The sequence below is a fragment of the Panthera leo genome, chromosome E1 (genome assembly GCF_018350215.1).
Source record: "Panthera leo isolate Ple1 chromosome E1, P.leo_Ple1_pat1.1, whole genome shotgun sequence".
Lineage (NCBI taxonomy): Eukaryota > Metazoa > Chordata > Mammalia > Carnivora > Felidae > Panthera > Panthera leo.
Genome location: NC_056692.1, coordinates 47,527,890 through 47,554,744, shown reverse-complemented (window position 1 = coordinate 47,554,744; position 26,855 = coordinate 47,527,890). Strand labels below are relative to the sequence as shown.

The 26,855-nt window shown below is 40.4% G+C and overlaps 1 protein-coding gene and 1 non-coding gene across 2 annotated transcripts in view; one reads left to right on the top strand and one right to left on the bottom strand.

The window, feature by feature from the left end:
- Window positions 1–1,078: 1,078 nt before the first annotated feature.
- Window positions 1,079–26,855, bottom strand: part of PSMD12 (proteasome 26S subunit, non-ATPase 12) — a 30,733-nt gene continuing 4,956 nt past the window's right edge. The window contains exons 2-11 of the mRNA XM_042915342.1: window positions 21,750–21,809; window positions 21,534–21,662; window positions 16,834–16,941; window positions 12,902–13,006; window positions 9,664–9,813; window positions 9,435–9,569; window positions 8,357–8,469; window positions 7,497–7,671; window positions 4,496–4,573; window positions 1,079–3,548 (exon numbers count right to left, since the gene is read on the bottom strand). Coding sequence (XP_042771276.1) covers window positions 3,339–3,548; window positions 4,496–4,573; window positions 7,497–7,671; window positions 8,357–8,469; window positions 9,435–9,569; window positions 9,664–9,813; window positions 12,902–13,006; window positions 16,834–16,941; window positions 21,534–21,662; window positions 21,750–21,809 — 1,263 coding nt within the window. The 3' untranslated portion in view covers window positions 1,079–3,338. The remainder of the gene's footprint in view (window positions 3,549–4,495; window positions 4,574–7,496; window positions 7,672–8,356; window positions 8,470–9,434; window positions 9,570–9,663; window positions 9,814–12,901; window positions 13,007–16,833; window positions 16,942–21,533; window positions 21,663–21,749; window positions 21,810–26,855) is intronic.
- On the top strand, window positions 10,446–10,532 carry LOC122207445. Its single transcript, XR_006196857.1, has one exon. It is a non-coding gene; the product is annotated as a small nucleolar RNA SNORD35 (small nucleolar RNA).

Below are 26,855 nucleotides of genomic sequence, written 5' to 3'. Positions count from 1 at the left end.
CTTGTATTACAATTACATAATATAAAGGTAATATACAGTGGGAAGTGAGGATCAAACAAAATCCCAGTAAGGTATAAGGAGAGATTTTAAAAGATTAATTGGTTATGCAACAATTAAACTCAGCAAGCATTTACATTTCTATGTAACAGAAATGATGGATAAGATAAACATGGTTCCCAATCTTAAGTTTTTATTTTGCGTGTATGAGAGAGAGAGGGAGAGAGAGAGAAAAAAAATGAATGGGGGAGGGGCAGAGAGAGATGGAGAAAGGGAGAATTCCAAGGTTCTGCATGATCAGCAATGCAGGGCTTGAACTCAGGAACCATCGAGATGGTGACCTGGGCTGAAATCAAGATTTGGTGGCTTAACCCACTGAACCACCCAGGAGTCCCAATTACTAATCTTACAGAGAGAAAAGAAATAGCAACATAATGAAACTTTTCCAATCCTCAATTCTTTCAACATGGTAAATATTGAGCCCCAGGTCAGGGACATTGCTTTGTGTCCACTCAGAAAGCAAGAACATCTCTCTCCATGTCCGCAAGCAAGATAACAAAACCCAGAACTTTGGATCACTAGACTCAGAAACAGCGGGCACGGGACTTAAGAATCACGCCAGAGCATAAGCCTAACTGTACTGATGCCCATGTCCACGCAGTACTTTCTCACAAAGCCCTTTTGAAAACCCTACCATTTATGCAAGTGTTCGTCCGCCACCCCTGAGAACTTGTTACAAATGGAAGTTCTTGGGCTCTACCCCAGACCTCCTGGATCAGAAACTCTGGGGGCAGGGCCCGACCATCTGTTTTAACAAGCCCCGCCGGTGACTCTGATGTGGGCTCCACTGGAGAACCGCTGGTCAAGGGCACAATAAGGTATGGCCTGTCGTGAACCCCAGATCAGAAAGGAGTCGGGGGGGGGGGGGGGATGTGAAAAAAGCCAACCAGTTGGCGTGTAAAACATGCACAATGTTGTCCCCCGGCTTCAAAAACAGGTTTATGGAGAGGACATGATTTTGAAAGAACGAAAATCCTATGGCTTTTTGCTTTAGACGGCAAGAGAACTGAAAAAAGACGTGATGTTTAAAAGTATGAGTTTATTCTCCAGGGTTTTACACACCCACAAATCAGTGCTTTTATTGCAGCTATATCCAGGAGCCAAACACAATGTAAAATACGTACTTGTTGTATCATACATGTAACACTTGTAAGAGATAGAATGGAACAGCATGATTTTTAAAGATTAGTTCTCAATGATTCAGTAAGCATATGGAAATTGAGGATAATTACAGAAATCGGTATTGAACTCTAAAATAAAAACATAAATTATATAAAAATAAAAGGGTAAAAAGTGTTTCATTTAAAAAACAAAAACAAAAAACAGTGGCTCATCATCTCTCTGTAGTTAGTAACCTAATGAAAACGAAAAGGAGCTAAGTATTATCTTCTCCATATTTAAAACAAAGTGGTTCTGTCCTTTTCACGAACAGCCAGCTGGAAGTCTGAAATGGAAGCCAGGGTCTGGGGTTCTGAACGTCTCGAATATTTTATTGCCCTGTGTTAGTTGATTCTTCTTCGTAACACTAAGAAATTTAAGTTGCTTGGACAGGAAAAACTCAAGAACTGGATGAGCAGTTAAATTAAATGAGATCCAGCGACTGGGACACCGTTACAAATGGCACCAAATCAGGACACACAAAGAGCTTAGTTCGAGGGCAAGCACGCGAAACAAAGACGAAAGAGGGTCATTTGAGAGCTTTACAACAATACATCTGGCCAGATGGCCTAGGTGTTTGCCAAGTACAAGGGTAACGAGTTGGTGAGTTAACGAGAAGCTAGATTCAAATTAGCTCCAATTTGGTTCACAAATGAACAATGCAAAATGATTTCATTTTCTATCCTTTTCATTCAGCAGAAAATTGAAACCATATTCTACTGCTAGCGTGAACTTCTGATGTTCCTGAACTTGCCACCACAGTTTTGGTTAGATTTTTGAAGATGAGTGGTGGCAGATGTTTGTCATCAATGTGACCGATACATAAATTTCCGAAGAATAGACTTGGATTTAATACTGGGTTATTACTCACAATGACTCAGCATAAATAGCAGAGGTCCCTACAATTGTCCCCAGCTCTGGATCACAGAACAGTTTAGTGACCACTAAATGAAAACAAATTATGAAAAAAATGTTATTTCCACAATGCCTTTTGTTCCCCCCCCCCTTCGTTTGGATTTTCAAAAAAGCAGACCTCCCACTTTCTTTACTTTAAATAACCTTCTAACATTGTTTCATTGTTGTTTTCCCCGAAATAAATCAAATTTTTTAAAAACTTCCAAAAATTTGCTCGTATTAATTGATCTCAGATGTTTCTTTTGACAGTAAAACTACTTTTGTTTACTTCTGTAAAAGAAATGTCAATACTGTGCTATTTGCTTAGAGGATGGCTGAGTCCTTCTGGATCATTTTTAAAACGTTTTAGGTTGTTATCCAGTGTTCACGTAATGGAAATAAGTTCCTATAGAGTTAATGAATTTGGAACACTAATGATGGAATTAGACCTAGATGTGAAAGCCACGAACAAATCTTATAAAAATGACTTTGTGTGTTAACCTGTGTCAACACGATGTCACTTGATTTTGTTCAGTAACTGGTCAAGACGGGGAACGGAAAGAATCGAGCTACTGTGATCGAAACCAGTTTGACTCAAGGAAAAAAAATTAAGTCTACATTAAGTCTTTAGCCTACCAATCACTCTCTACACTCAGTCTAGAGGCCTTTTGCCACAATACTAAAATACAAATTCTTCACAAATTACAACTCTATCCCAAATGTTCTGATATGCCCTATGTTGTTTTTGAAATTCTACTAAATAATTGATAGCTTTACAACAGAATTTCTTTTATTTAAAAAATACTTAAATCCCTATCCCACAAAATGTTCAGAAACACAGGTAACTATAGAAAGTCAATGTGCATATACCGCTTTTATTATAATAATGACGGTTGTTAGCTGAATGAGAACAAATAATAGCTAAAAAGTTTTCAAATGATAGAAAAACACATTTGGGTAAGTTATGACACAAGTTTTTGAGTACGTAGACCATAGAAATAGAAATTTTTTTTTTTTTTGCACCAATTGCAAATGCAAAGTTAACGATAAAATCAGGGAAGTGAAAGGTCAAAAGGGGCCTTAAACATAGTCACTATCTTTTAAATTTTAGACAAAGGAGCTGAGAATAGAAAAAAAACCCCAACATATACACCATAACAGTCTTTTTTTTGTTTTTAAATGACTTCCAATTTTAACTCTTTTCTAAAAGCATTAAGGGCACGGAGACCCTACTGTAGATTATGTATCATCTCCTCTTTGGCTATGAGGTGTGTAGTTTTGTTAACGAGAGACATCAGTGAGTTCAGTTTCTGAGACCAGTCATTTAATAAATTATTTGGATCCTTGGGTCTCTGGAAGTTGATAATTCCTGCCAACCTGTCTACTTTAGCAAAGATGGTCTTGTTAACTACTAGATTCGAAAGAAAAGCTTCTGACTCCTGCAAGAGAGAAAGACAAATTGGATTAAGACAGGATAATTAAAAAAAAAAAAGCGTAATTACAGAAAATAATTTAAGGAAAAATTTAAGGAAAGCATTTTCTGTCTTTTTTAAAAAAAAATGTTTATTTTTGAGAGAGACAGAATGTGAGCGGGGGAGGGGCAGAGACAGAGGGAGACACAGAACCCAAAGCAGGCTTCCTATAATAACGTATTTATTTTACTGCGAGTCTAGGAAATGTCTGCTCTTGGTCTACAATGGTCCCCCCCCAGCACATTATGCAGTTAATTTGTTTCCAGAAACACTGGGTTACTATATATGCCCTGTCACTTGGCAGCTATGTAACTAAGGACAAGGCACTTTACTTCTAAGGACTCTGGTCCTCGTGGTCCAGAAATGTGAGGAGCTAATGAGCTAATGAGCCAACCAACGATCAAGCCTTTGACCTCTAACATCCGTGATTCCTCTTTTTTAGCTAAACTGGAAAACACTATGCGATGACTTTTAGCTCACATCACTTAACTCCTATTTCTGTGGTGGGTGAACATTCCAGCAACAGGAACTCAGGCCTGAACGTAACATTCTTCTAATGTGACCTGGGCCCTCGGCAGGGGGGCTGCAGCAAAGTCTCCGTCACAGTTTACATCTCTATGTTATTTCTGGGAACCCAGACACATTTATGACAGAAATATAAACCCTGGGCAAATGAATCAATGTAAAACTGCCATATTTAAGAGAAGATTTTAACTAGGACATAATATTAATGTAATTATAAACTTGGTGTTTAGGCTATTTTTTGATCCTCAAGATGGCCTGGAGAAACCTTCTGCCACCTAAGCTTAAAACTAAATAATGAAACAAAACTGATTTTCTCATTTGATTTTTGTAAGTCAGCTGATATTCAAAATGACTGGCTACAAACAGCTCATGCAACATTTACCACTTACATCAACAGACAGATCGAGAAGCTGGGCCATCCTCGTCATTGTTATCCTCGTGTAATACTTGGCCATTATTCTAATATTCTGGGGAGAGAACAGAGGGCATATGAAGGACAGGTAACAGTTGTCGATAAAGCTAACAGCTCATTTGTTTTCATTTCCAAACAGGTTCAGTTAAAATGTCGGATTCAGAGCTTTTATTTCTCTATAGCCCACCACGGTTCTAAAGTTCAACAACAAAGTAAAAAATTTAGGTATTTTGACTTCTGTAGTTATTTGGAAGTTATTCTGAATACTCTCCACAACTTTTTTAAAGCTTATTTATCTATTTATTTATTTCGAGAGAGACAGAGATAGCATAAGCATGGAGGCACAGAGAGAGAGGGAAAATCCCCAGCAGCCTTCACACTGTCAGTGCAGGGCCTGATGCGGGGATCAAACTCATGAAACCGGGAGACCATGTATGACCTGAGCCGAAATCAAGACTCAGATGCTTAAGCGACTGAGCCACCAGTCGCCCCTATTCTCTCCAACTCTCTTTAAATATATATAGTCAAGGGCTGCCTGGGTGGCTCAGTCAGTTGAACATCCGACTCGTGATTTCAGCTCAGGTCATGATGCCAGGGTCGTGGGATCAAGGCCCGCATTGGGCTCTGTGCTGTGTGGAGCCTTCTTGAGATTCTCTTTCTCTCTCTGGACCTCTCCCCTGCTCATGCATGTGCTCGCTCGCTCTCTAAAATAAAAAAAAATAGAAATCTATTAAAAATACATATATGTGGTCAAAACCTAGGCTTATCTTAACTAAAACAATGGTTAAAAACTGTAACGATACTAAACTATTTTTGCTAAATGCAAGAATCTAAAGTTAAACTTTCCTAATTATGACAGATGTTTAAAAGGCTCAGATTCAAAAAATGATCGAGAGTATCTCAAAACACATTATCATAACCGCTGAAAGGTAACTTGAAATTAAATGTCCCAATTTTCACTGGAAATGGTGCTCAAGTTAGAGACTTCCCTTTATTACTATGTTATTAACAAAACAACAGCATTCACAGGGAAAATGGGGAACAGTGGGAAGAAAAATGAATGGATCTTTGAAGAAGCCGTGTCTTCTCCCGTCTCTGTTAGGGTCCAGGGCCACACCAGCTTCTTAGGAAGCAGGGGAATCATTCTGGACCCCTCTTCCTTCATAACTTTCAATTTAATCAGTGACCAAATTTGATTGATTTTCTTTCTTAAAATATTTCCACCTCATCCATTCTTCAATCCTCAGCTACTGCTTTGGCTGGAGCCCACAGGGGCCCTCGCTTCGTCTTCTCAGTTCCATTGTGGTCTCTCTCCAAACACATTCTCCACGCTAACTGCTAGAGGGCTCTGTGTCAGATACGGGCCTGGTCACCGTCCTCTCGGTTTCCACGACTGGAATATATACACCTTGTTACGTTCCAGACCCTTACCATATCTCCGACTTCCTTCCTGGCTGAGCCCTGTTCTTGGAGGCCCTAGGGTTCCCCTGCTGGTCGGCGTCTCCGTGCCTTTGCTCAGACTATCCACCTGCACGCTAACCTGGTTCTCTTCTTACGAATCTTCCCTCCTATGTCAATTAACCGCGGCTCTTGCCTGACTGTTCTTTCAGGCAGAACCAATCAACTTTCTCCTCATGCTCTACTCCATTCGATATATACTTGTACCCTAATATCTGTAACATTTTTTAAAGTTTACTTATTTGTATTCTGAGAGAGAGCAAGAGCGTGTGCATGTCCATGAACGGGGGAGGGGCAGAGGGAGAGAGAGAGAATCCCAAGCAGGCTCCACGCTGTCTGCAAAGAGCCCCATGCGGGGTGAACTCACAAACTGCAAGGACATGACCTGAGCCGAAATCAAGGGTCGAACGCTTTACCAACTGAGCCACCTGGGTGCCCCTGTAATGCTTTTATTTATAAATGCATCTTTCCTATGATTTCTTTTTAAGCTCTCTGAAAGCAGGGACCAAGTCTTCCTTTCCCACATGCCTCAGCACTTTGAACAGTGTCTGGCACACAGAAGGCTCAATAGGATGTTATATGAATGAATGCTGAGCTAATTCAATTTGTAGTGACACCAAGATCAAAGGTCAGGTTTAAGACATGTTACCCATTCTCCAAACTACTAAGCGAGTATTAGATGGAAAACACTCCTTTCACCCACAACTACCCCCCACATTCTTAAGAATTTCCTGCTGGTTTATATGCCGTAAAATTTTGGATTCTCGAGAGGTCCCCACAAAATAAGCATGCTAAAACATAGTTTTCTGAGAAGCCAAAAATAGGGGAATGTGGGGGGGGGGGGGGAAGAGGGAGTAAGAGGGAGGTGATAAATTCTGATGTGCTTTGGGAAAGTATACAATAAACATTTAAATAACAAATTTACATCTCTACTACATTGGGAATAGCCTCCCTACCTCCAAAAAATCCTAAAGCAAAGAACTAAAGACATAACCTCCAAAGAAACATTGGACTATCAAACTTAAAAATCAAAGTTTATGCTCAACTTTACTTCCAGGTTGGCAACTCTGTCATGCCTTTTTTTTTCTTCACTATTTATTTTTTTCGGCCATCTCTATGCCCAACATGGGGCTCAAACGCATGACCCTGAGATCGAGAGTCGCACACTCTTCTGACTGAGCCAGGTGCCCCATCCACCATGCCAGATTCTTTTTTTTTTTTTTTTATTTTTTTTATTTTTTAATATATGAAATTTACTGTCAAATTGGTTTCCATACAACACCCAGTGCTCATCCCAAAAGGTGCCCTCCTCAATACCCATCACCCACCCTGCCCTCCCTCCCACCCCCCATCAACCCTCAGTTTGTTCTCAGTCTTTAACAGTCTCCTATGCTTTGGCTCTCTCCCACTCTAACCTCTTTTTTTTTTTTTTTTTTTTTCCTTCCCCTCCCCCATGGGTTTCTGTTATGTTTCTCAGGATCCACATAAGAGTGAAACCATACACCATGCCAGATTCTTACATGTTCAACGACTCTGTTCTTCAGGTCTTTCCACCTTCTTTCACCTTCCTCCGTAGAACCAAACACATCAGTTGCCGGACTCTCGGGAGACCCTTTCCTTAATTCCAGTCCATAGTCTTCAACAAGCGTGGACCAGCGCATCAGCTCCATTGTGGTAAAAAGCTTTAAAAGATCCCTGTAAATTGTATAAAACTTAATATTCCCAATCTGTAAAAATTGTTTTATCTAATATAACAGCAAATGTTTAAAAACCGTCAAAGACTGTACTTATAAAATCTCTACACTCAATGGGGACTCAAAGTTAGGACTCTGAGATCAAGAGTCGCACACTCTTCTGACTGAGCCAGCCAGGAGCCCCCGATTATTATTTATTTTGCCTACTTTACTATCATTTTTTCCATAGTAATTCCGAACGGAGCATTCCCCTACTTAACATTCTATCCCCTACTGCAACGTATTTGCCAATCTCTGGAATAATTAACGTAAACTTACTAATGAGGCAGATAAAAGAAAAAAACAGCTTTTAAATAAAAGCCCACTGTGCTTATGAAGCGTGTGTCTGTTTCATAGAGTATGTACTTCTGAAAATCACGAAGCCCCAAATTACTAAAACTTTATCAAATGGTAAATTAACCAAAAGCTGCTAAAGTGAGCTTGAAATGCAACTTCTACTTGATAAGTGGTTTAGAACGAAGACTGTGATTTCGAATACAGCGCGAAAACACATTTCGCTATTTCATGAACTCTAGCTTTATTCGCCAATACAATCTATCAGCAACCAAGTAAGAAGGTGTACACTTAGATTAACCGATTTTCTTTCATGATGGTGTTTCTGCTACTTTAGCTATAAACGTACTTACTTGTATTTAGGAATTTCTTCTAACTTCTTGTCGCCACTTATTCGGTGAACCAAATCTGACTGTTCATTGTCAAAAGGAGCCAAGATCACATAGAGGACAACACTTTTCAGAGCCTACAAATGTTTTATAACACAATGGATTATATGTAAGCTTAGAAACAAAATGGAAACTTTGGCAGGAACTAAAAAAATCACAAGAGAATTGTCTATATTCATGTTTGATATTGTACTCAAAAGTCTTAGGGAATAAACACCCTAGCAAGCTGATCTTTACACAGTGGCTTTCCGTCATCAATTCTTCTGGAGCAATTACGTAAATCCTCGCTAATCTGAATTACTCTCTGGGCTGACATCTTTTTCGGTGACAAATGTATAAAGAAAAAGTTCTTACAACAAGTTAGCAGCACAAATGTGGAATATACCTATCAACTATTTGAAATAGTATTGTGAAATAATTTTCCAAAGTAATGCCAGGTCTTTGCTTGTAACCTTAGTAGCAAGTGACCTGCTATACATATTTTATTTAATTTCATTTATTTTATTATTTTTAACTTTTAAAAATATTTATTTTTGAGAGAAAGAAAGAGTATGAACAGGGGAGGGTGAGAGAGAGAGGGAGGCACAGAACTCAGAGAGGCTCCAGGCTCTGTGCCGTTGGCACCGAACCCGACACAGGGCTCCAACCCACAAGCCTCAAGATCGTGACCTAAGCCGAAGTCGAATGCTGAACTGATTTGAGCCACCCAGGTGCCCTGTATTTTAAGTAATCTCTATACCCAACATGGGGCTTGAACTCACAACCTCAAGGATCAAGAGTTGCATGCTCTACCGACTGAGCCATCCAGGTGCCGCTACACACACTTTAAATAGCAAACCTACATTCTTCAAAAGTGACAAAGAATTTAGAGTATCGCCACACTTTGTTTGAATCAGTAAAGATGAACTGAATTGTCAACACACTGAATAGAAAGCAGCACCATACAACTGCTTATGATTACTGAAGTTAAACTTATTTCAAAATAAAAAATGCAAATTCTTCCTAATAAGTATCGACGTCCAGTATAAGAATATATTCTTACCTGTTGCCACTTTTCACTTTCTGCCTGTATACAGGGAGTATCATATATTGCTCTGTAGTGCTTACAAATAGACAAATAGGACCCCTCATGTTGATCCAGCTGAATCATTAAGTTATAATATTTCAACTTTAATTTCTGGAAAAAAAAAAGTTGATAAAATAAATTGGGGCTTATGGTTTTTTCCCCCAAATACTCCTATAGCAAACTTGTAGTTAAGAGACACGCTTACCTCTGTATTTTCTTCCTGGAAAAATTTGGTGTTAATTTTCTTGCTGATGATTTGTGTACGAATGTAATCCTTCACAGCTAGACAGAGCCTCATCTGCTCCAAAATAAACTCCACTCGCTCTTTCTTTTCCATTGATCCGTAGGTTTCCACCTAGCGAAGTCCCCAAATAAGTTTATATTTAATTTTTAAAAACTGCAAAGTTAAATGTATTAAAACATTCACGCCTGTCCAATAACAAGAAACTTCTCGCACACTGAGAGAGTACTGATGATGATCTAAAAAGCTGGTTTCCTCCAGGAAATCACAATTTTAAAAAATATATAGTAAATAGCTATTTTTCCTTCTGGTATAGAAAGTTCTGTGAATTTTCACCTACGTAGTTAACAATAGTAGAACTACGTAGTTAACCTATGTAGTTTAACCACCATCACAATCAAGATACAGAACAGTTCTTTCAGCCCCAAATACTCCCTCGTGCTACCCTTTACAGTCACATAGTTCCCCCACTTTGAACCCTCGACAGCCAATGATTCTGAAACAACAGGTCCATTCCTTTTTACGGCCACGAAGTGTTCCACCGTGTGGAGGAACCAGTTTATCCACTCCCCGGCTGAAGGACAGCTGGGCCGTTTCCAACCTGTGCCCATCACTAACAAGGCTACTCTGAACATCAGTGGACAGGTTGAGTGTGAACTTAAGTTTTCATTTCTCTTGGGCACAAGAAGTGGGACTGCTCGGTCGTCTGGCAAGCATACGTTCAGCTTCGTAAGAAACTGCCAAACTGCAGATGACGGCCCTTTCTCACGATGGTCTGCGGATGGCACCGTGGCCAGCGCCGATAATGCCAATGGCTCAGCCGATGCCAGGAAAAAAAAAAAAAGAAAAAGAAGGAAACTGCCAAACTGTTTCCCAGAGTGACTGCACCATTTCTCATTCCCATCAGCAACGGATGAGAGTTCTCATCACTTCGCATCCCTGCCAGCGCTTGGTTCTGTACTTTTTTTTCTGAGCTATTCTAATGCACGCGTAGGGACATCTCACTGTGGTTTTAATTTGCGTTTTCCTCATGGCTTGTGAGGAAATTGCAATTCTGAACCCAAAATATGATGCCACTTGCAGGCTATTTTTATGATAAAAAAATTAAGGAAAAAAAGAGGTTCTAGCCTTTTTTTAATTCGGATAACAAGGCTGACATGACTCCAAACGGATGCAGGATGTACAGTTACAGTCAATATGCAACAGATACAACATAGAAAACCAGTTCTGTCAAATACTATAAAAACATTTTTAATACTTGGTACACACATATTGCAAATGAATTTATAAAACGTAGAGTAACAAAGTAAAATGAAGTAAGGCTATTATTACTAGGTCTGAAAAGGTTTTTATTTCATGGTCTTTGTAATTTTTTTATTAAAGAAAATAAAAACGTATACACTGATGAATGTTATGTATGCAAATCCCGAAGGAATGAAACCATCGATGTTCCATCTATGTATGTTCACTCACTCTGCATGTGTCAAGTATTTTGAAGCAAATTTCAGGTAACATCTTACATTTATTTCAGTATGTATTTCTAAAAGAGAAACTGAAAAAAAAAATGATCATACCGAAAAATTTCTTAGATCACTAAATATCTACTCAGTCCTCAATATCTCATTTAATTAAATCAGAATCCAAATAAGGCTTATACTTTGCAAGTGGTAGGTAAGTTTCTTTTAGCCTTGCCATTTATTTACTGACAAAATCAAGCCAATCATCCTACAGTTTCCTGGAGTCTAAATTACACTGATTGCATCCCTGTGGTATCATTTAATAAGCTCCTCTGTCCCCAGTGTATCTTGTAAACTGGTAGTTAAACCTAGAAGCTTTATATAATTGAGGTGATTTTTTTCTGGCAAGAATATTTCAGAGGATGTTAAATCGTGGGGCACATAATCCTCCTGGTTGAAAGACAAAACTATGGAGATGGTAGAAAGATCAGTGGTTGCCAGGGGGTGGGGGAGTGGAAAGAGGGAGGAACAGTTGGAGCATAGAGAATTTTTAGGGCAGTGAACTATTTTGCATGGTACAACACTGATAAACACACGTCATTAGACATTTGTCAAAATCCACAGAATGTACAACATCAAGAGTGAACCTTAAGGCAAACTATAGACTTTGGGTGATCATGTGTTGACACAGGTTCATCAACCGTAACTAACGAACCATTCTGGTTCGAGATGCTGGCAGGAGGGGAACTGGTGCGTGTGTATGTGTGGGTGTGGGGGGGGATGGTGCATCGGGGGATATACGGGAACTCTCTGTACTTGCCACTCAACTTTGTTGTGAACCTAAAACTGCTCCAAAAAATACAGTCTTTTAATTAAAAAGAAGAAAAGAAGTTTGAAGTCAAACAGAACTAGTATGAATCTGAACTCTACCAATTCTTGGCAATGACTTTAGGCACATTACTTAATCCTTTTAAATTTCAGTTTCCTTGGCAGAAAAATGGGGATAGAAATAGTGTCGTGTGTGAACGTTAAATAAGATAAAGCGTATAGAGAACTCAAGACATGCTTTAAAAAAAAGAACACAGACAACGCAGAGCACACAAGATCCTCTCAGTACTATGGTTTCCCTTCCTCTGGCTAAAATGGCACATGACTGAAAAATCAGAATAAACAATTTAACTTACTGGGGAAACCTTGATGGGCCAAAATTATAAGCAAAATTTTGAGTGCAGTTCAGGTACATTTTTTTATTAGGGAGTCTATGGCTTTTCTCAGATTTCTTAGCTCTTTGCTATCTCATTTTAAGATCTCTCCTAAAAATCTGTCCTGAAACACAGCAAATTATGATGCAATTTGTCTTTGTTAAACCAATTTAGTCTGGAAATTGACCAACAATCAAGTATTCATTTAAAACGAAGCTGATGATTAACAGCAAATCCCTAACGCATCAGTAAACAGTACATGAATTACTGATTTAAGTTCTAAAGAGGATGAAAATGTTAAAATAATAGCATACATCAAGACTGCTTCATTGCTTCTAACTTTTCTTCACAACTTTTTTTAGCAGTTTAGTTGGGACCATAATGACATAATTTTCAGGTACTTGAATAACCTCACCCTCCACTGCCCTCACCCTCAACCTTGGTAGTTTTGAAGAAGTGACCAGGTGCCAAAATAAGCTCTATCTACAAGAAACACTGCCGACTAAATATCAGGATTTTCACATTCTAAATACAACTCCTTACCTGTAACTCTTGTAAGATGGAGGCTGCCTCTTTCACGTCACCATTTTGTTCTTTTATAGTTGCTAATGTTTTAGTCAGTCGAGCACGCTCAATTTCAACATAAATCTACAAATACGAGAAATCTGTATTATGAAAATTCTCAGACACGTATTAAAAGTTTTTTAAATGTTTATTTTTGAGAGTGAGCAAGCACACGAGCAGGGGAGGGGTGGAGAGAGAGACTGAAACGGCGAATCCCAAGTGGGCTCCGTGCTGTCAGTGCAGAGCCTAACGCGGGACTGGAACTCGTGAACCATGAGCCAAAATCAAGAGTTGGACACTTAACCAACTGAGCCACCCAGGTGCCCCTAGTTTTGAGAGAGAACAAGTGAGTGAGGCAGAGGGGCAGAGGGAAAGAGAGAAAGAAGTTCAAGCAGGCTCCAAGCGCAGGGCAAAGCTAGATGCAGGGCTTGATCCATGACCCTGGGATCTTCACCTGAGTGGGTGAAAACCAAGAGTGGATGCTCAAGGGGCACCCGCGTGGCTCGGTCAGTTGGGCATCCAACTTTGGCTCAGGTCATGATCTCGCAGTTCATGTGCTGACGGCTCAGGGCCTGGAGCCTGCTTTGGATTCTGTGCCTCCCTCTGTCTCTGCCCCTCTCCTGTTCACGCTCTGTCTCTCTCTCTCAAAAATAAACAAACACCAAAAAACATTAAAAAAAAAAAAGTGGGATGGTCAACCGACTGAGCCACTGAGGTGCCCCAAAATGTGCTAAATTTGTGTGCGTGTGTTAAATTTTTAAAGGTAGAATTGAACTATTATTCAAACCAAGCCTAATAGTATTTATCATCCAGTTATGGTGCACTTTATCCTCCATGTACAAATACAGCTGTATGATTTTACATCTCACAATCACGTAATTTTTTAAGAAAATGTTTCTACTGGGGCGCCTGGGTGGTTCAGTCGGTTAAGCGGCCGACTTCGGCTCAGGTCACGATCTCACGGTTCGTGAGTTCGAGCCCCGCATCGGGTTCTGTGCTGACTGCTCAGAGCCTGGAGCCTGTTTCAGATTCTGCGTCTCCCTCTCTCTCTGCCCCTCCCCTGTTCATGCTCTGTCTCTGTCTCAAAAATAAATAAATGCTAAAAAAAAAAAAAAAAAAAAATTAAAAAAAAAAAGAAAAGAAAATGTTTCTACAAAACATTATCCATATTTTGTAGCTTTACTTTGAGAACCTAAATATGAAATCCTTGTGTTTAATGAGTAACAGAACCACATGCTACGTTAAATAGCACAGAAAATAGAACAGTGCCTTTAAAAGAATTATTTGAGGGGAGCCTGATTGGCTCAGTCAGTAGAGTATGCAACTCTTGACCTTGGGGTCGTAAGTTCAAGCCCCATGTTGGGCACAGAGCTGACTTAAAAAAAAATAATAAGATAAAAATATCTGATCCTAAGTATTAAAGTTATGAGCATTTTTTGCAGCTATGTAATGTTAGATGATATAATTTCCGACAAATCAAACATAAAAGATAGAACTATAGCCTAATTGGGGCACCTGGGTGGCTCAGTCGGTTGAGCGTCCAACTTCAGCTCAGGTCATGATCTCACGGTTGGTGACTTCGAGCCCTATGTCGGGCTCTGTGCGGACAGCTCAGAGTCTGGAGCCTGCCTCGGATTCTGTGTCTCCCCCTCTCTCTGCCCCTCCCCCGCTCACACTCCACCTCTCTCTGCCTCTGAAAAATGAATAAACCTAACAAAAAAAATTTTTTTTTAAAGAACTATAGCCTAATCAAGTCTAGGGAACTAATTTTCATGTTTGGGCTTGCTTGTCCCTTCAGCCTTTGCTCTGCAGTAACGCTTTTTCCCACTCCATCCCCAAAAACCTTAATCTCCAAGAATAAGTACTTCCACTTTCCTAAATGTTCCATGTGTTTCTTACTTTGACATATTTGTATAGAATTTCCCCTATGTCTAAACTGCCGTTCTCCCTATGCCCCTACCCCTGTGAATTTCTATTCTTTTTTTTTTTAATAAAGTTTATTTATGTTGAGAGACAGAGAGCGTACAAGTGGGGGAAGGACAAAGAAAGAAAAAAGGAGAGAATTCCAAGCAGGCACCACGCAGAGCCCTTATGTGGGCTTGATCCCACGAACCATGGGATCGTGACCTGGGCTGAAATCAAGAGTTGGACAGTCAACTGACTCAGTCACCCAAGTGCCCCAAATTTCTATTCGTTCTTTTTTTTAAAAAAACTTTATTTAAAAAAATAATTTCTTTTAACGTTTGTTTTTGAGAGACAAAGAGCACTAGCAAGAGAGGGGCAGAGAGAAAGTGAGACACAGAATCTGAAGCAGGCTCCAGGCTCTGAGCTTGTCAGCACAGAGTCCAACGCGGGGCTCAAACTCACAAAGTGAGAGATCATGACCTGAGCTGAAGTCAGATGCTCACCTGACTGTGCCACCCAGGCGCCCCAAAAAAGTTATTTATTTTGAAAAAGAGAGAGAGTGCACCCGAGTGTGGGAGGGGCAGACAGAGAAGGGGGGAGAGAGAGAGACTCCCAAGCAAGTTCCACACTGTCAACACAGAGCCCGACGTGGGGCTTGAACTCACGAACTGTGAAATCACGACCCGAGCTGAAATCAAGAGTTGGGCGCTTAACTGAGCCACCCAGGCGCCCAAATTTCTATTCATTCTTAAAAAGCCAGCTCAGCCGTCACATCCTGCCTCTGTGACATGGGAACAGCAGACCCACTGCCACTGTCGAGACACAGCGCGGTGACTATTTTTCCGATGGATCTCTTTGCGGTGGCAAAGAACAGCGTCATGTTCATTCTGGATCTAGCACAACCCAGGTGCTCAATAAACATTTACTGAACTGATGGGACAGTCCAACCAAGACCCAAGAAGTTAAACATAAGCTAAAGTTTTGTCCTCAAGTCACAAATATCTGTCCAGAAAAAAATATATTTACCTCAGTCACCATTTTATATTTGCCGTTTTTAAAGAAACAAGATTAGGAGGGGGAAAAAAAAACATCAAAACAAACACAAACAGATTCTGGTAAGACAGTGAAAGTTTTACAATTAAGTTTACACTGCAAATACTCGATTACTTTATTTGTTTTGAGAGCGAGCGAGCACAAGCAGGAAAGGGGCAGAGAGAGAGGGAGACACAGGATCCCAAGCAGGCTCTGCACTGTCAGCGCTTGACACAGGGCTTAACTCATGAACCAGGAGATCATGACCGAACCGAAATTCAGTCGGATGCTTAACCAAGTAAGCCCCCCAGGCACCCCTGTTACTATTAATTCTTAAGTAAACTACACTCATCATGGGGCTGGAACTCAGGACTCCAAGAGTCACAAGCTCTACCAACTGAGCCAGACATGCACCCCGATACTCTTTTTGTTTTGAGAGAGCGAGTACATGTGCACGTGAGCTGGGGAGGGGCAGAGGGAGAGGGAGAGAGATAACCCCAAGCAGGCTCCATACTCCCCATGGAGCCTGACGAAGAGCTCCATCTCAGGAATCATGAGATCATGATCTGAGCTGAAATCAAGAGTCAGATGCTTAACTGAACCACCCAGGAGCCCCTCTATTAATTTAAATAGTAGAGTGAAACTGTAGCTATCCTAAGCATAGATTTCTCAAGCAGATCTAGGCCAGGGTGAAGAATTAACTTTATCTTTAATTATTGCCACATGTAAATATGGAGTAAGATCACTAATTCCCAGAAAAATCTGGATATATCAAGACTGCCACTATTTTAAATATATTCATTTGTAAATGGGAAGATACTACAAGGAAAAGTACAAAGATAATGGTTGAATCAAGGTGATGACCTATTTTGTCATCTTAAATATATACGGACCTAATGTCTGCATATCTAAATATCTCTGAACACAGATAGGATAGTAATTTCCACTATGAGTTATGCCAATGGAAAACTTACCTTGCCTTCTGTAACCATTCGCAGAGTATCAATTAATCGAAGCTTGATCGGAAGGTCTGTGATTTCCTCGACGTAAGTACAGCACTGTTGAACCATTTTTGCAACAGCCTAAAATAATAAAAACCATTCATAAGCAAGATTCATTTCTCACACAGTTAAAAAAGAAGTATTATGCCCATAACGAAACATAAGGGGTGCCTGGCTGGCTCTGTTCGTAGAGCATGCAACTCTTAATCTGATCTCTGGGTTGTGGATTCGAGTCAGGTGAAGAGGTTACTTAGAAGTAAGGGGCGCCTGGCTGGCTCAGTCAGTGGAGCGTGCAACTCTTGATCTTGGGATTATAGGTTGGAGCCTGATGTTGGGTGTAGAAATTACTTAAAAAAATAAAATCTTGGGGGCACTTGGGTGGCTCAGTTGGTTGTGTCCAACTTCAGCGCAGGTCATGATCTCATGGTTCATGAGTTGGAGCCCCATATTGGGCTCTGCCCTGACAGTGTAGAGGCTTCTTGGGATTTTCTCTCTCTCCCTCCACTTCTCCCTCACTTGCTCGCTCTCCCAAAATAAATAATAAACCTTAAGGGGGGAAAAAAAAAAAAAAGAATAGGTATACTTTCCATTCTGCCATTCTGTTAAATAAATAAATACACAAATAAATAAATAAAATCTTAAAAAAATAAAAGGGAGGGGGTGCCTGGTGCCTGGCTAGCTCAGTTGGTAGAACATGCAACTTTTTTTTTTTATGTTTTTTTTTGAGAGAGACAGAGTGAGCAGGGAGGGGCAGAGAGAGAGAGAGAGGGAGACACAGAATCTGAAGCAGGCTCCAGGCTCTGAGTTGTCAGCACAAGCCTGACATGGGGCTTCAACTCACAAACCGCGAGATCATGCCCTGACTTGAAGTCAGACGCTTAACAGACTGAGCCACCCAGGTGCCCCTAGAGCATGCAACTCTTAATCTCCAGAGCCGTGAGTTCTACCCCCATGTTTGGCATAGAGCTTGCTTAAAAAAAAAAATCAAAATGTCTCTGACAGCTAAGATGTACTGAACACCCAGGAATAACGTAAAAAGGTTAGGAAAACCTCAGGTGCAAAGACTTTACCCCCCCCCCCAATACAAAGAGCGAACATACATGATTACATAAAAGGGGTATTTGACGATGTCTATTAGAAGGCTTCCTAGCTAGCTTTTTTGGAGCCAAACAAAAAAAGCATGGAAGAAGTTGTAACAGACGAAAGGGGGAAAAAGGACAAGAGAAAAGCAGGGGTCACCAGTGGCTATGAACAGCAATGAAGCCATAGCCAGCAGATACTGTGAGTTAAGAAACAGTCCGTAGCAGAGGCAGAGGGTTTAGCAGCCGCCCGCCCGCCCCCGGGCCTCAGGAGGGAGGAGAAGCCACAATCACCCATACTCCCCTCAATGAAACAGGACATTGAAAGTCACAGCATCCCCTGCCCAGGTTTCTCAGATAATGTAAGTGGGTTGGATACATTTCCTCTAGCTCTAACATTCTAGGTCAGGGGTCAGCAAAACTTCTCTGTACGTTTTAGTAAACATTTACACAGTAAATATTTTAAACTTTGTGGGCCATAGGGTTTCTGCCTCAACTATTCACCTGCCTTTGTAACCTCAGAAGCTGCCAGACAATATATAACAAACGGGTGTGGCTGTGTTCCAAAAACTCTATTTACAAAGCTGGCAGGTGGGATTTGGACCGTGGCCTGTAGTTTGCAACCTCTAGTATAGACTCTGAACAGCATTATCAGTTATGATAATCATTGAGAATAATAATTAGGACTCTTTGTCATAAAGAAGATGTTAAACTATATTAAATATATTTTGTTTAAGACAGCAGAAAAGTAAACAATACCTTGCTGTCAACTGTACCTCAATCATGCTGGGAAAAAAAAAATCCCATTGTATATCTTGCAAAGATTTCCTTAAAAAACAATATTCATGTAGTTCAGGTCAAACTTCTAATTAACTGAAAAAATGGCCATTCAGAGACACACAGGAGTTCCAGAAAATAAAGGTTTTATTGTAAAATACAACTCTTTCAGCAAGGGTCTGGGACACTTTGTATCTCAAAACATGATCCTTCTGGGGCGCCTGGGTGGCTCAGTCGGTTAAGCGTCCGACTTCGGCTCAGGTCGTGATCTCGCGGTCCGTGAGTTCCAGCCCCGCGTCGGGCTCTGTGCTGACAGCTCAGAGCCTGGAGCCCGTTTCAGATTCTGTGTCTCCCTCTCTCTGACCCTCCCCCGTTCATGCTCTGTCTCTCTCTGTCTCAAAAATAAACGTTAAAAAAAAAAATTAAAAAAAAAACCCAAAAAACATGATCCTTCCAACACTAATTATAATAATGATTTCTACAAGGGCATACAAATTAGTAATTCTAAAAGCTGTGCAAAAACTACATTAACAGAAATCAGATGGGGTAAAAGAAAAACAAACAAAACAATTATATCAATATTCTAATGATAAATGAACATCCTGCTGCTCTCTGAGAAAAACACAAGTCATTAGGGAAGTCATGGTAGGAGTGAGGCTTACCCCCTGGGCTCAAGTGACAGACAGTGAATTAGAAACCATTAATTTTAAGCAATCCAGAAAAGGTTATTTTAAGAAAATCATTACTTTCTAAGTCTGGTAAAGCAGAAAGAAAAGCTTTAGGTAAAAAGTAATTATGGGAAAAGGAAAGAGACATTCTGAGTCCCTAAGCACCTTCCAGAGCTAAGACATAACATGTCAAGGTGAAAAGGGCAGTGCCACTGCAGTCGGGGTCATCCGTCAGCCAGCTGGGAGATGGGCTCACACTCCTCTTTCTCCGGGAAGCTCGCCCCCCTCCCGCCCCCCGACAAATGTAATCAAAACCCTCTCTTCCTCCGATCAGGTCTCCTAGCACCGCTGACATTGTGTGTCACTTACTGCATACTGCTGGGAGTGTGTGTGTAACTTAAAAAAAGTAAAATAAAAAATAAGTCACCTTTAGGGCACTTGTTAAAGAGGTACTACACTACTATCAGGGATCATATTCTGCATTGAACCAAAGGTGACCTGGCACATCTCTTCACATTCCAAGAATCTTACGTAGAAATGTCAGTTTCTCAATCAGAAAAGGGACAGAGTTAACAGTCCCTCTACTAGTTCTGAAATGCTAGGACTCTATTAAACCTTTGGTTTAGGATACGTGCTTTGTTTGAACGGCATCAGTCCTATACAAAACACATTTTTGTTTAAGCCAGGCTACCTCAAGATGTCTAGGGAAGCAGCCCTTTCCAAATCGTCCCATAGCAAGCAAATCTCAGAAAACCAGAGGAAGGCAATGACTCATCTATGCCAGTCTCTCAACCAACTCTATGATGGTCTCTGAAAGCACAGAACTGAGCAACAAAAGGCATATTGAAAGGAATTTCGCATTCACATGTACTAGATTGCCTCAAATCGATGTGAATTCTTTTTTAAAAAATATTTTGAGTAATCTCTACAGCCAACACGGGGCTCGAACTCACGAGGTCAAAAGTTGCACGTTCCACTGGCTGAGCCAGCCAGGTGTCCCTCTATGTTAATTCTTGACAACAAATTATATGCATGTAAACTTATCTAAAAAAAGAACAACAAATTGTTTTTTGCAAAAAATAATTTAACCCACTCTATCACTAAGTTCACTCTAGCAGTAAACTAATAAAACAAGGGATTTGAACAAGAACACCCTATTTGTTTTTTGGTTCTACTACTCCCCGTTTTACGTCAATACCTTTATTTGAAAGCAAAAAATAAAAACCCAGAAGCTACTCAGGGAACAGTACTTGAAAGATGAGATATAAATGACAAAAGTGGACTCTTTTGTACAGAGGATCATTTAAATATCTCAAGAGAAAGGGATGCCGGCCAACTCAGTTCGTAGAACATGGGGCTCTTGATGTTGGGGTCATGGGTTCAAGCCCCATGTTGGGCATGGAGTTTACTTAAAAAACAAAACAAAACAAAACAAAAACCTCAAGCAAAAGAACAGGGAAACAGTAAAATCTAGCTTCCCCAAAACACCAAAAGAGAACATAATCTTTAAACAAAACAAGCAGTCAAAATGTCTGAAAAACTGCCTCAAAATAAGTGAAATATTAATTAAATGCTTAATGAAAGACATGATTAAAAAAATTTTTTTTAACCTTTGTTTATTTTTGAGATACAGACAGGCAGAGTGCGAGCAAGGGAGGGGCAGAGAGAGAGGGAGACACAGGATCTGAAGCAGGCTCCAGGCTCTGAGCTGTCAGCACAGAGCCCAATGCGGGGCTCGAACCCACAGACCACGAGATCATGACCTGAGCCAAAGCTGGAGGCTTATCTGACTGAGCCACTCAGATGCCCCAAAATACATGATTAAGTAAATGATAGATTATCAGCTTGATGGCTTATAACACAATCGCTTAAAATAATAAATATGAAGATAGGGAGCAACACGGAAACAGAACAAAGCTGCACCAACATTCTCAGCACAATTTTGTAAAAATATGCAAATATATGAAAACTAGAAGAAAAAAAAAACATAAAAGCAGCTGACATGAAAATATGGACAGAATTTTTAAAAACTGTCTAGAATGTTGTAATGCTGATTTAACAGTAATTTGAAACAGATTCACAGAAAGGTTTTCTAAATGTCCTTATTTAAATGCAAATGTATTTGTTTTATGAGCAGTCACGAACTCACTTGCTTTAATTGGCTCCGTCTTTTTGACAAAAGCATAATATTTTCATTAAGTAAATCCCATTCTTTAGCCTCATAGCACATCTTCACCACTGCAACTAGGATACGGGATGTAGACACCATATCCGAAGCCTGGAAGAATGAAAATACGCCGAGAGTCAACGGAACATTGTTAAATAAAATCAATGATAATTGAGGTTCTCACTATAATCTACTCACGGTGCGGGTCTGTTTCTCCAAAGAGAGAAGGGTTTCAATGACTTCTTGAAGTCTTCCTTCCTAAAACAAGAGATACAAACGAACAATGAAAACACTACCATCAACACAAAACCAAACAACAGTCTAAAATGAGATGTTTCTGCCACAAAAAGAAAAAAAACCCATTTCTGAGGAAAAGGTCCAGCCCCATTACTATTATTGTTTTGTTCCTTTCCATCGTAGTGCTTGCTTTTCCTGTGGACTCCTTAAGTCAGTGGTTTCCAACTTGGGGTCCACAAGCTATTTTTAACATTTCAAATCACCTAGGAGAAAACTGAATATAGAACAATAATTTAACACCTGAGAAAAACCTCAAGTCTTTGTTTTAGATTCTAATTATCAACTCAGTGTGGTAATACCAGATTATCTTGTTCTGAATAGACTCTTAATTGGCAGTCACACGTGTCTTTAAAGAAGAAAAATGGGAAAAACGAGTGATTTCTCTATGAAGTCACCATAACAAATACTTTAATACACGAAGTTCTGAGGGGCACCTGAGTGGCTCAGTCAGTTAAGCTTCCAACTCTTGATCCCGGCTCAGGTCACGATCTCACGGTTGGGCAGTTCAAACCCCGTGCTGGGCTTAGCACACTGGTAGCAGAGAGCTTGTTTCAGATTCTCTCTTCTTGCTCCTCCCCCTCTCGCTCTGTCTGCCTGTCTGTCTCTCTCAAAACAAATAAACTTAAAACACGAAGTTTTGAGGAAAAATAAAAAGGATATCTGGTGGTAAAAAGACAAGAAACCCTGGTTTAATTTTTCAATGACTTTTTTTTTTTTTTTTTTTTAAAGTAAGCTGTATGGCCAAAGTGGGGCTTGAACTCACGACCCTGAGATCATGAGTTGCAGGTTCTGCCGACTGAGCCTGCCAGGTGCCCCTAATTTTTCAATGCCTTTAAAAATAAATTATAACTGGGGCACCTGGGTGGCTCAGTCGGTTGAGCGGCCGACTTAGGCTCCGGTCATGATCTCACGGTCCGTGAGTTCGAGTCCCGCATCAGGTTCTGTGTTGACAGCTTGGAGCCTGGAGCCTGTTTCAGATTCTGTGTCTCTTTCTCTCTGACCCTCCCCCATTCATGCTCTGTCTCTCTCTGTCTCAAAAATAAATAAACGTTAAAAAAAATTTAAAAAAACAAATTATAACTGTGCTTAAAGGAAATAAAGACCACCTGAGAATATCCATGCATGCTATACCAAAGGTCATGCCTTTAAGCAGATACTGATCCAAATGGAATATACCCCTTTTGGTCAACTGATAATGACCTCCATCTCATATGCAAAAACAAAATATTCCCCCTGGGGCGCACATTAGGAAACAGGAGTAACAAAATTCAAATCATATAAACCTAAATGATAATACACCAGGACTAAAATAAGCCATCCTATTAGAAACCACACATTTTAATAAAAACAAAACCAGCCCACAGCAAAAAAAATTACAAGTATTTAAGATACTGGTATTAATAACAATGAATGAATCAAAAGTGATGAGGATTTTATTTTGAAATTGTTTTTCTAGGGGCGCCTGGGTGGCTTGGTCGGTTGAGCGCCCGACTTCGGCTCAGGTCATGATCTCACGGTCTGTGAGTTCGAGCCCCGCATCGGGCTCTGTGCTGACAGCTCAGAGCCTGGAGCCTGTTTCAGGTTCTGTGTCTCCCTCTCTCTCTCTGCCCCTCCCCTGTTCATGCTCTGTCTCTCTCTGTCTCAAAAATAAATAAATGTTAAAAAAAAAAAATTAAAAAAAAAAAAAAAAGAAATTGTTTTTCTAACTATAAATGAAAAAAAATTAAGTTTATTTATTTATTTCAAATGTTTTTAATGTTTATTTCTGAGACAGAGAGAGAGCATGAGTCAGGGAGGAGCAGAGAGAGAGGGAGACACAGAATCAGAAGCAGGCTCCAGGCTCTGAGCTGTCAGCACAGAGCCTGATGCGGGGCTCAAACTCACAGACTGCGAGCTCACGACCTGAGCTGAAGTCAGACGCTCAACCGACTGAGCCACCCAGGCGTCCCGAAGTTTATTTATTTTGAGAGAGAGAGAGAGCACGCGTGCCTGTGCAGGACAGCAGGGCAGGGACAGAGAGAGAGAAAATCCCAAGCAGGCTCCGGGCTGTCGGGGGAGGGGGAGCTCCAATTCACGTACTGTGAGATTCAGAACTGAGCCAAAATCAAGAGCTGGATGCTTAACTGATTGAGCCTTTTTTTAAGATTTTATTTTTAGGTAATCTCTACACCCAACATGGGCTCAAACTCACAACCCTGAGATCAAGAGCCATGTGCTCCACCAACTGAGCCAGCCAGGAGCCCCAGAACTTTTTTTTATTTTCATGACATTCATGGACAGTACATGAGTACTACTCTTTTACTGATCAAAGAAAGTAATTAAACAGTTTTTGAATTAAGGACACAAATAATGTTTGGATTTTTCAAAACACTTTCTATATTTTCCAAAATAACGTTTAAACTATGAATGTTCTATGGAGTACAGATTATGTACTGTATGGTCATTGTTTGAATTTTCTTTAACTCTGAAATATAGGATTACTGTAATTAAATCTGAAACACGATGACTAGCGTTGTAACAATGTTTCCTACGCAAAGGAGAGCATCAGTTCTGAAAACTCTACAGATTCATGTGTACAATAAAGGCTAACTAAATGCCCATCAGAGGAAAAGAACAAAGAACAAATCCATAAATTCTCCAAAGTTGAAAGCTAATAAATTATAGAAGATCAAAGAATCTCAGAACTTAAAGACTGCCACAGATTATTTAATCCAATCAACTCATTTTAGATTTTTTTTAAACGTTCATTTATTTTTGAGAGAGAGAGAGAGACTGCGAGCAGGAAAGATGTAGAGAGAGAGAGAGGAAGACACAGAATCCGAAGCAGGCTCCAGGCTCTGTGCTGTCAGCACAAAGCTCGAGGCTCATGAGCCATGAAATCATGACCTTAGCCAAAGTCGGATGTTTAACTGACTGAGCCACCCAGGCACCCGCTGTTTATGGTATTTTAATTCAGAAGTACGGTTTTTTTTTTGTAAGTTTATTTATTTTGAGAGACAGTGCACAAGAGTGCAGGAGGGGGAGAGGGAGAGAGAGTCCCAAGTGGGCCCCACCCTATCAGTGCAGAGCCCAATGTGGGACTTGAACCCACAAACTGTGAGATCATGACTTGAGCCAAAATCAAGAGTCAGCCACTTAGCTGACTGAGCCATCCAGGTGCCCCAGAAGTATAGGTTTTAAAGAAATGCATTCTAGGGGCACCTGGGTGGTTCAGTCAGTTAAGTGGCCAACTTAGGCTCAGGTCATGATGTCACAGTTCATGAGTTTGAGCCCCACGTCGTGCTCTTTCCTGACAGCTTGGAGTCTGCTAAGGATTCTGTGTCTCCTTCTCTCTCTACCCCTCCCCACTTAAACTCACTCTCTCTCTCAAAAAACCAACCAACCAAACAAACAGGGGCACCTGGGTGGCTCAGTTGGTTGAGCGTCCGACTTCGGCTCAGGTCATGATCTCATGGTTCAGTGAGTTTGAGCCCCTTGTTAGGCTCTGTGCTGACAGTTCAGAGCCTGGAGCCTGCTTCGGATTCTGTGTCCCCCTCTCTCTCCGTCCCACCCCTGCTTGTGCTGTCTCTCTCAAAAATGAATAAACATAAAGAAAATTAAAACAAAACAAAAAACATTAAAAAAAAAAAGTAGAAAAAACAAACCAGTAAAAGAACTGTATTCTTCATGTGAAGAAATCACATATTGCTTTAGAGCCATCATCTGCGGGTATCAACAAAACATCAGAGGTCACCTTCTCAGGAAGGCATTCTTAAATAACTCCCCGGAAGTCAGTAGTCATTCAGCACTTCCTTAACTAACAAGCCCACTGACTTTCTGCTTTGTAATGACCCCAAACTCTTTTCTCTTTTAACGTTCATGGTCTTTCTAATCTCACTAGAATGTAAATTCTGCAAGAGGAGGGACTGTGTCTATACTGTTCACCAATGCAGCTCAGTACCTGGCCAAGCACATGATGTTGCTTCCGTAGCTACTACGGTACATCCCTTTATACCTTGTACTACAGTCATTAATGTGCATGTCTTGCCTCCTAAGTGGTCCATAACTTCCTTCAGGGGTGGACCTTGTTCGATCATTTCCCTCACACCAACTTGTACATAGTATGCACTGAATGGCTGGACCACAACTAGCAGATGATCTTAATGGCTTACAATTCCTGACTCACCTTGAGATTATGACCTAAGCTGAAGTCAGACACTCAACCAACTGAGCCACCCAGGTACCCAAAATTCCTGATTCTTACTGTCAAGGTAAGTAGGATGTGATAAGTTATATGGCCGGCAATTCAGTTCTATCTGGGGGATGCTACCATCAACTTCATTAAATACAACTCCCAATTCTCTAATTATTCCACTTTTTTCTCCAAATCTTCCATGGTCAATGCTATGGCTAACCACCTTCCTCCTTTCCTAACTATTCACAGTTCTTGAAATTCCACCCCACCTTGCTGCCTTTCAACTCAGAGGAAGGAGACGGTCAAAGCTACCAAAACCAACTCATTAGAACATGTGACTTTTGTGACTCACTTTTCTCATTAAAATCTTTGTAAATGAGATAACTTACTAAGGAGTTTGTTCAACATACATATCAATGTATATTTGTTCAACATACATATCATCAACATACATATCAATGTATGTTATGTATCTGTAAGTTCTCTATGTTTCTACCTTTTACCTCCTAAATGGATCCAACCTTTCGATGACTTGTTAAACAACCTACACAAGAAAAAAAGGCCAGTAAAAAGTTAACCACAAGTAGTTGAAATTTAAAGCTAATCCAGTATTTTTTACATGACCTATTTCTTTAAAAAGTTTTTTTTTTTTTACTGTCATTTTTGAGATAGAGAGAGAGACAGAGAGAGAGAGAGAGAGAGACACAGCATGAGCAGGCAGAGAGAGAGGGAGACAGACTCCAGGCTCCAGCTATTAGCACAGAGCCCGACATGGGGCTCAAACTCACCAACTGTGAGATCGTGACCTGGCTGAGGTCAGATGCTCAACCAAA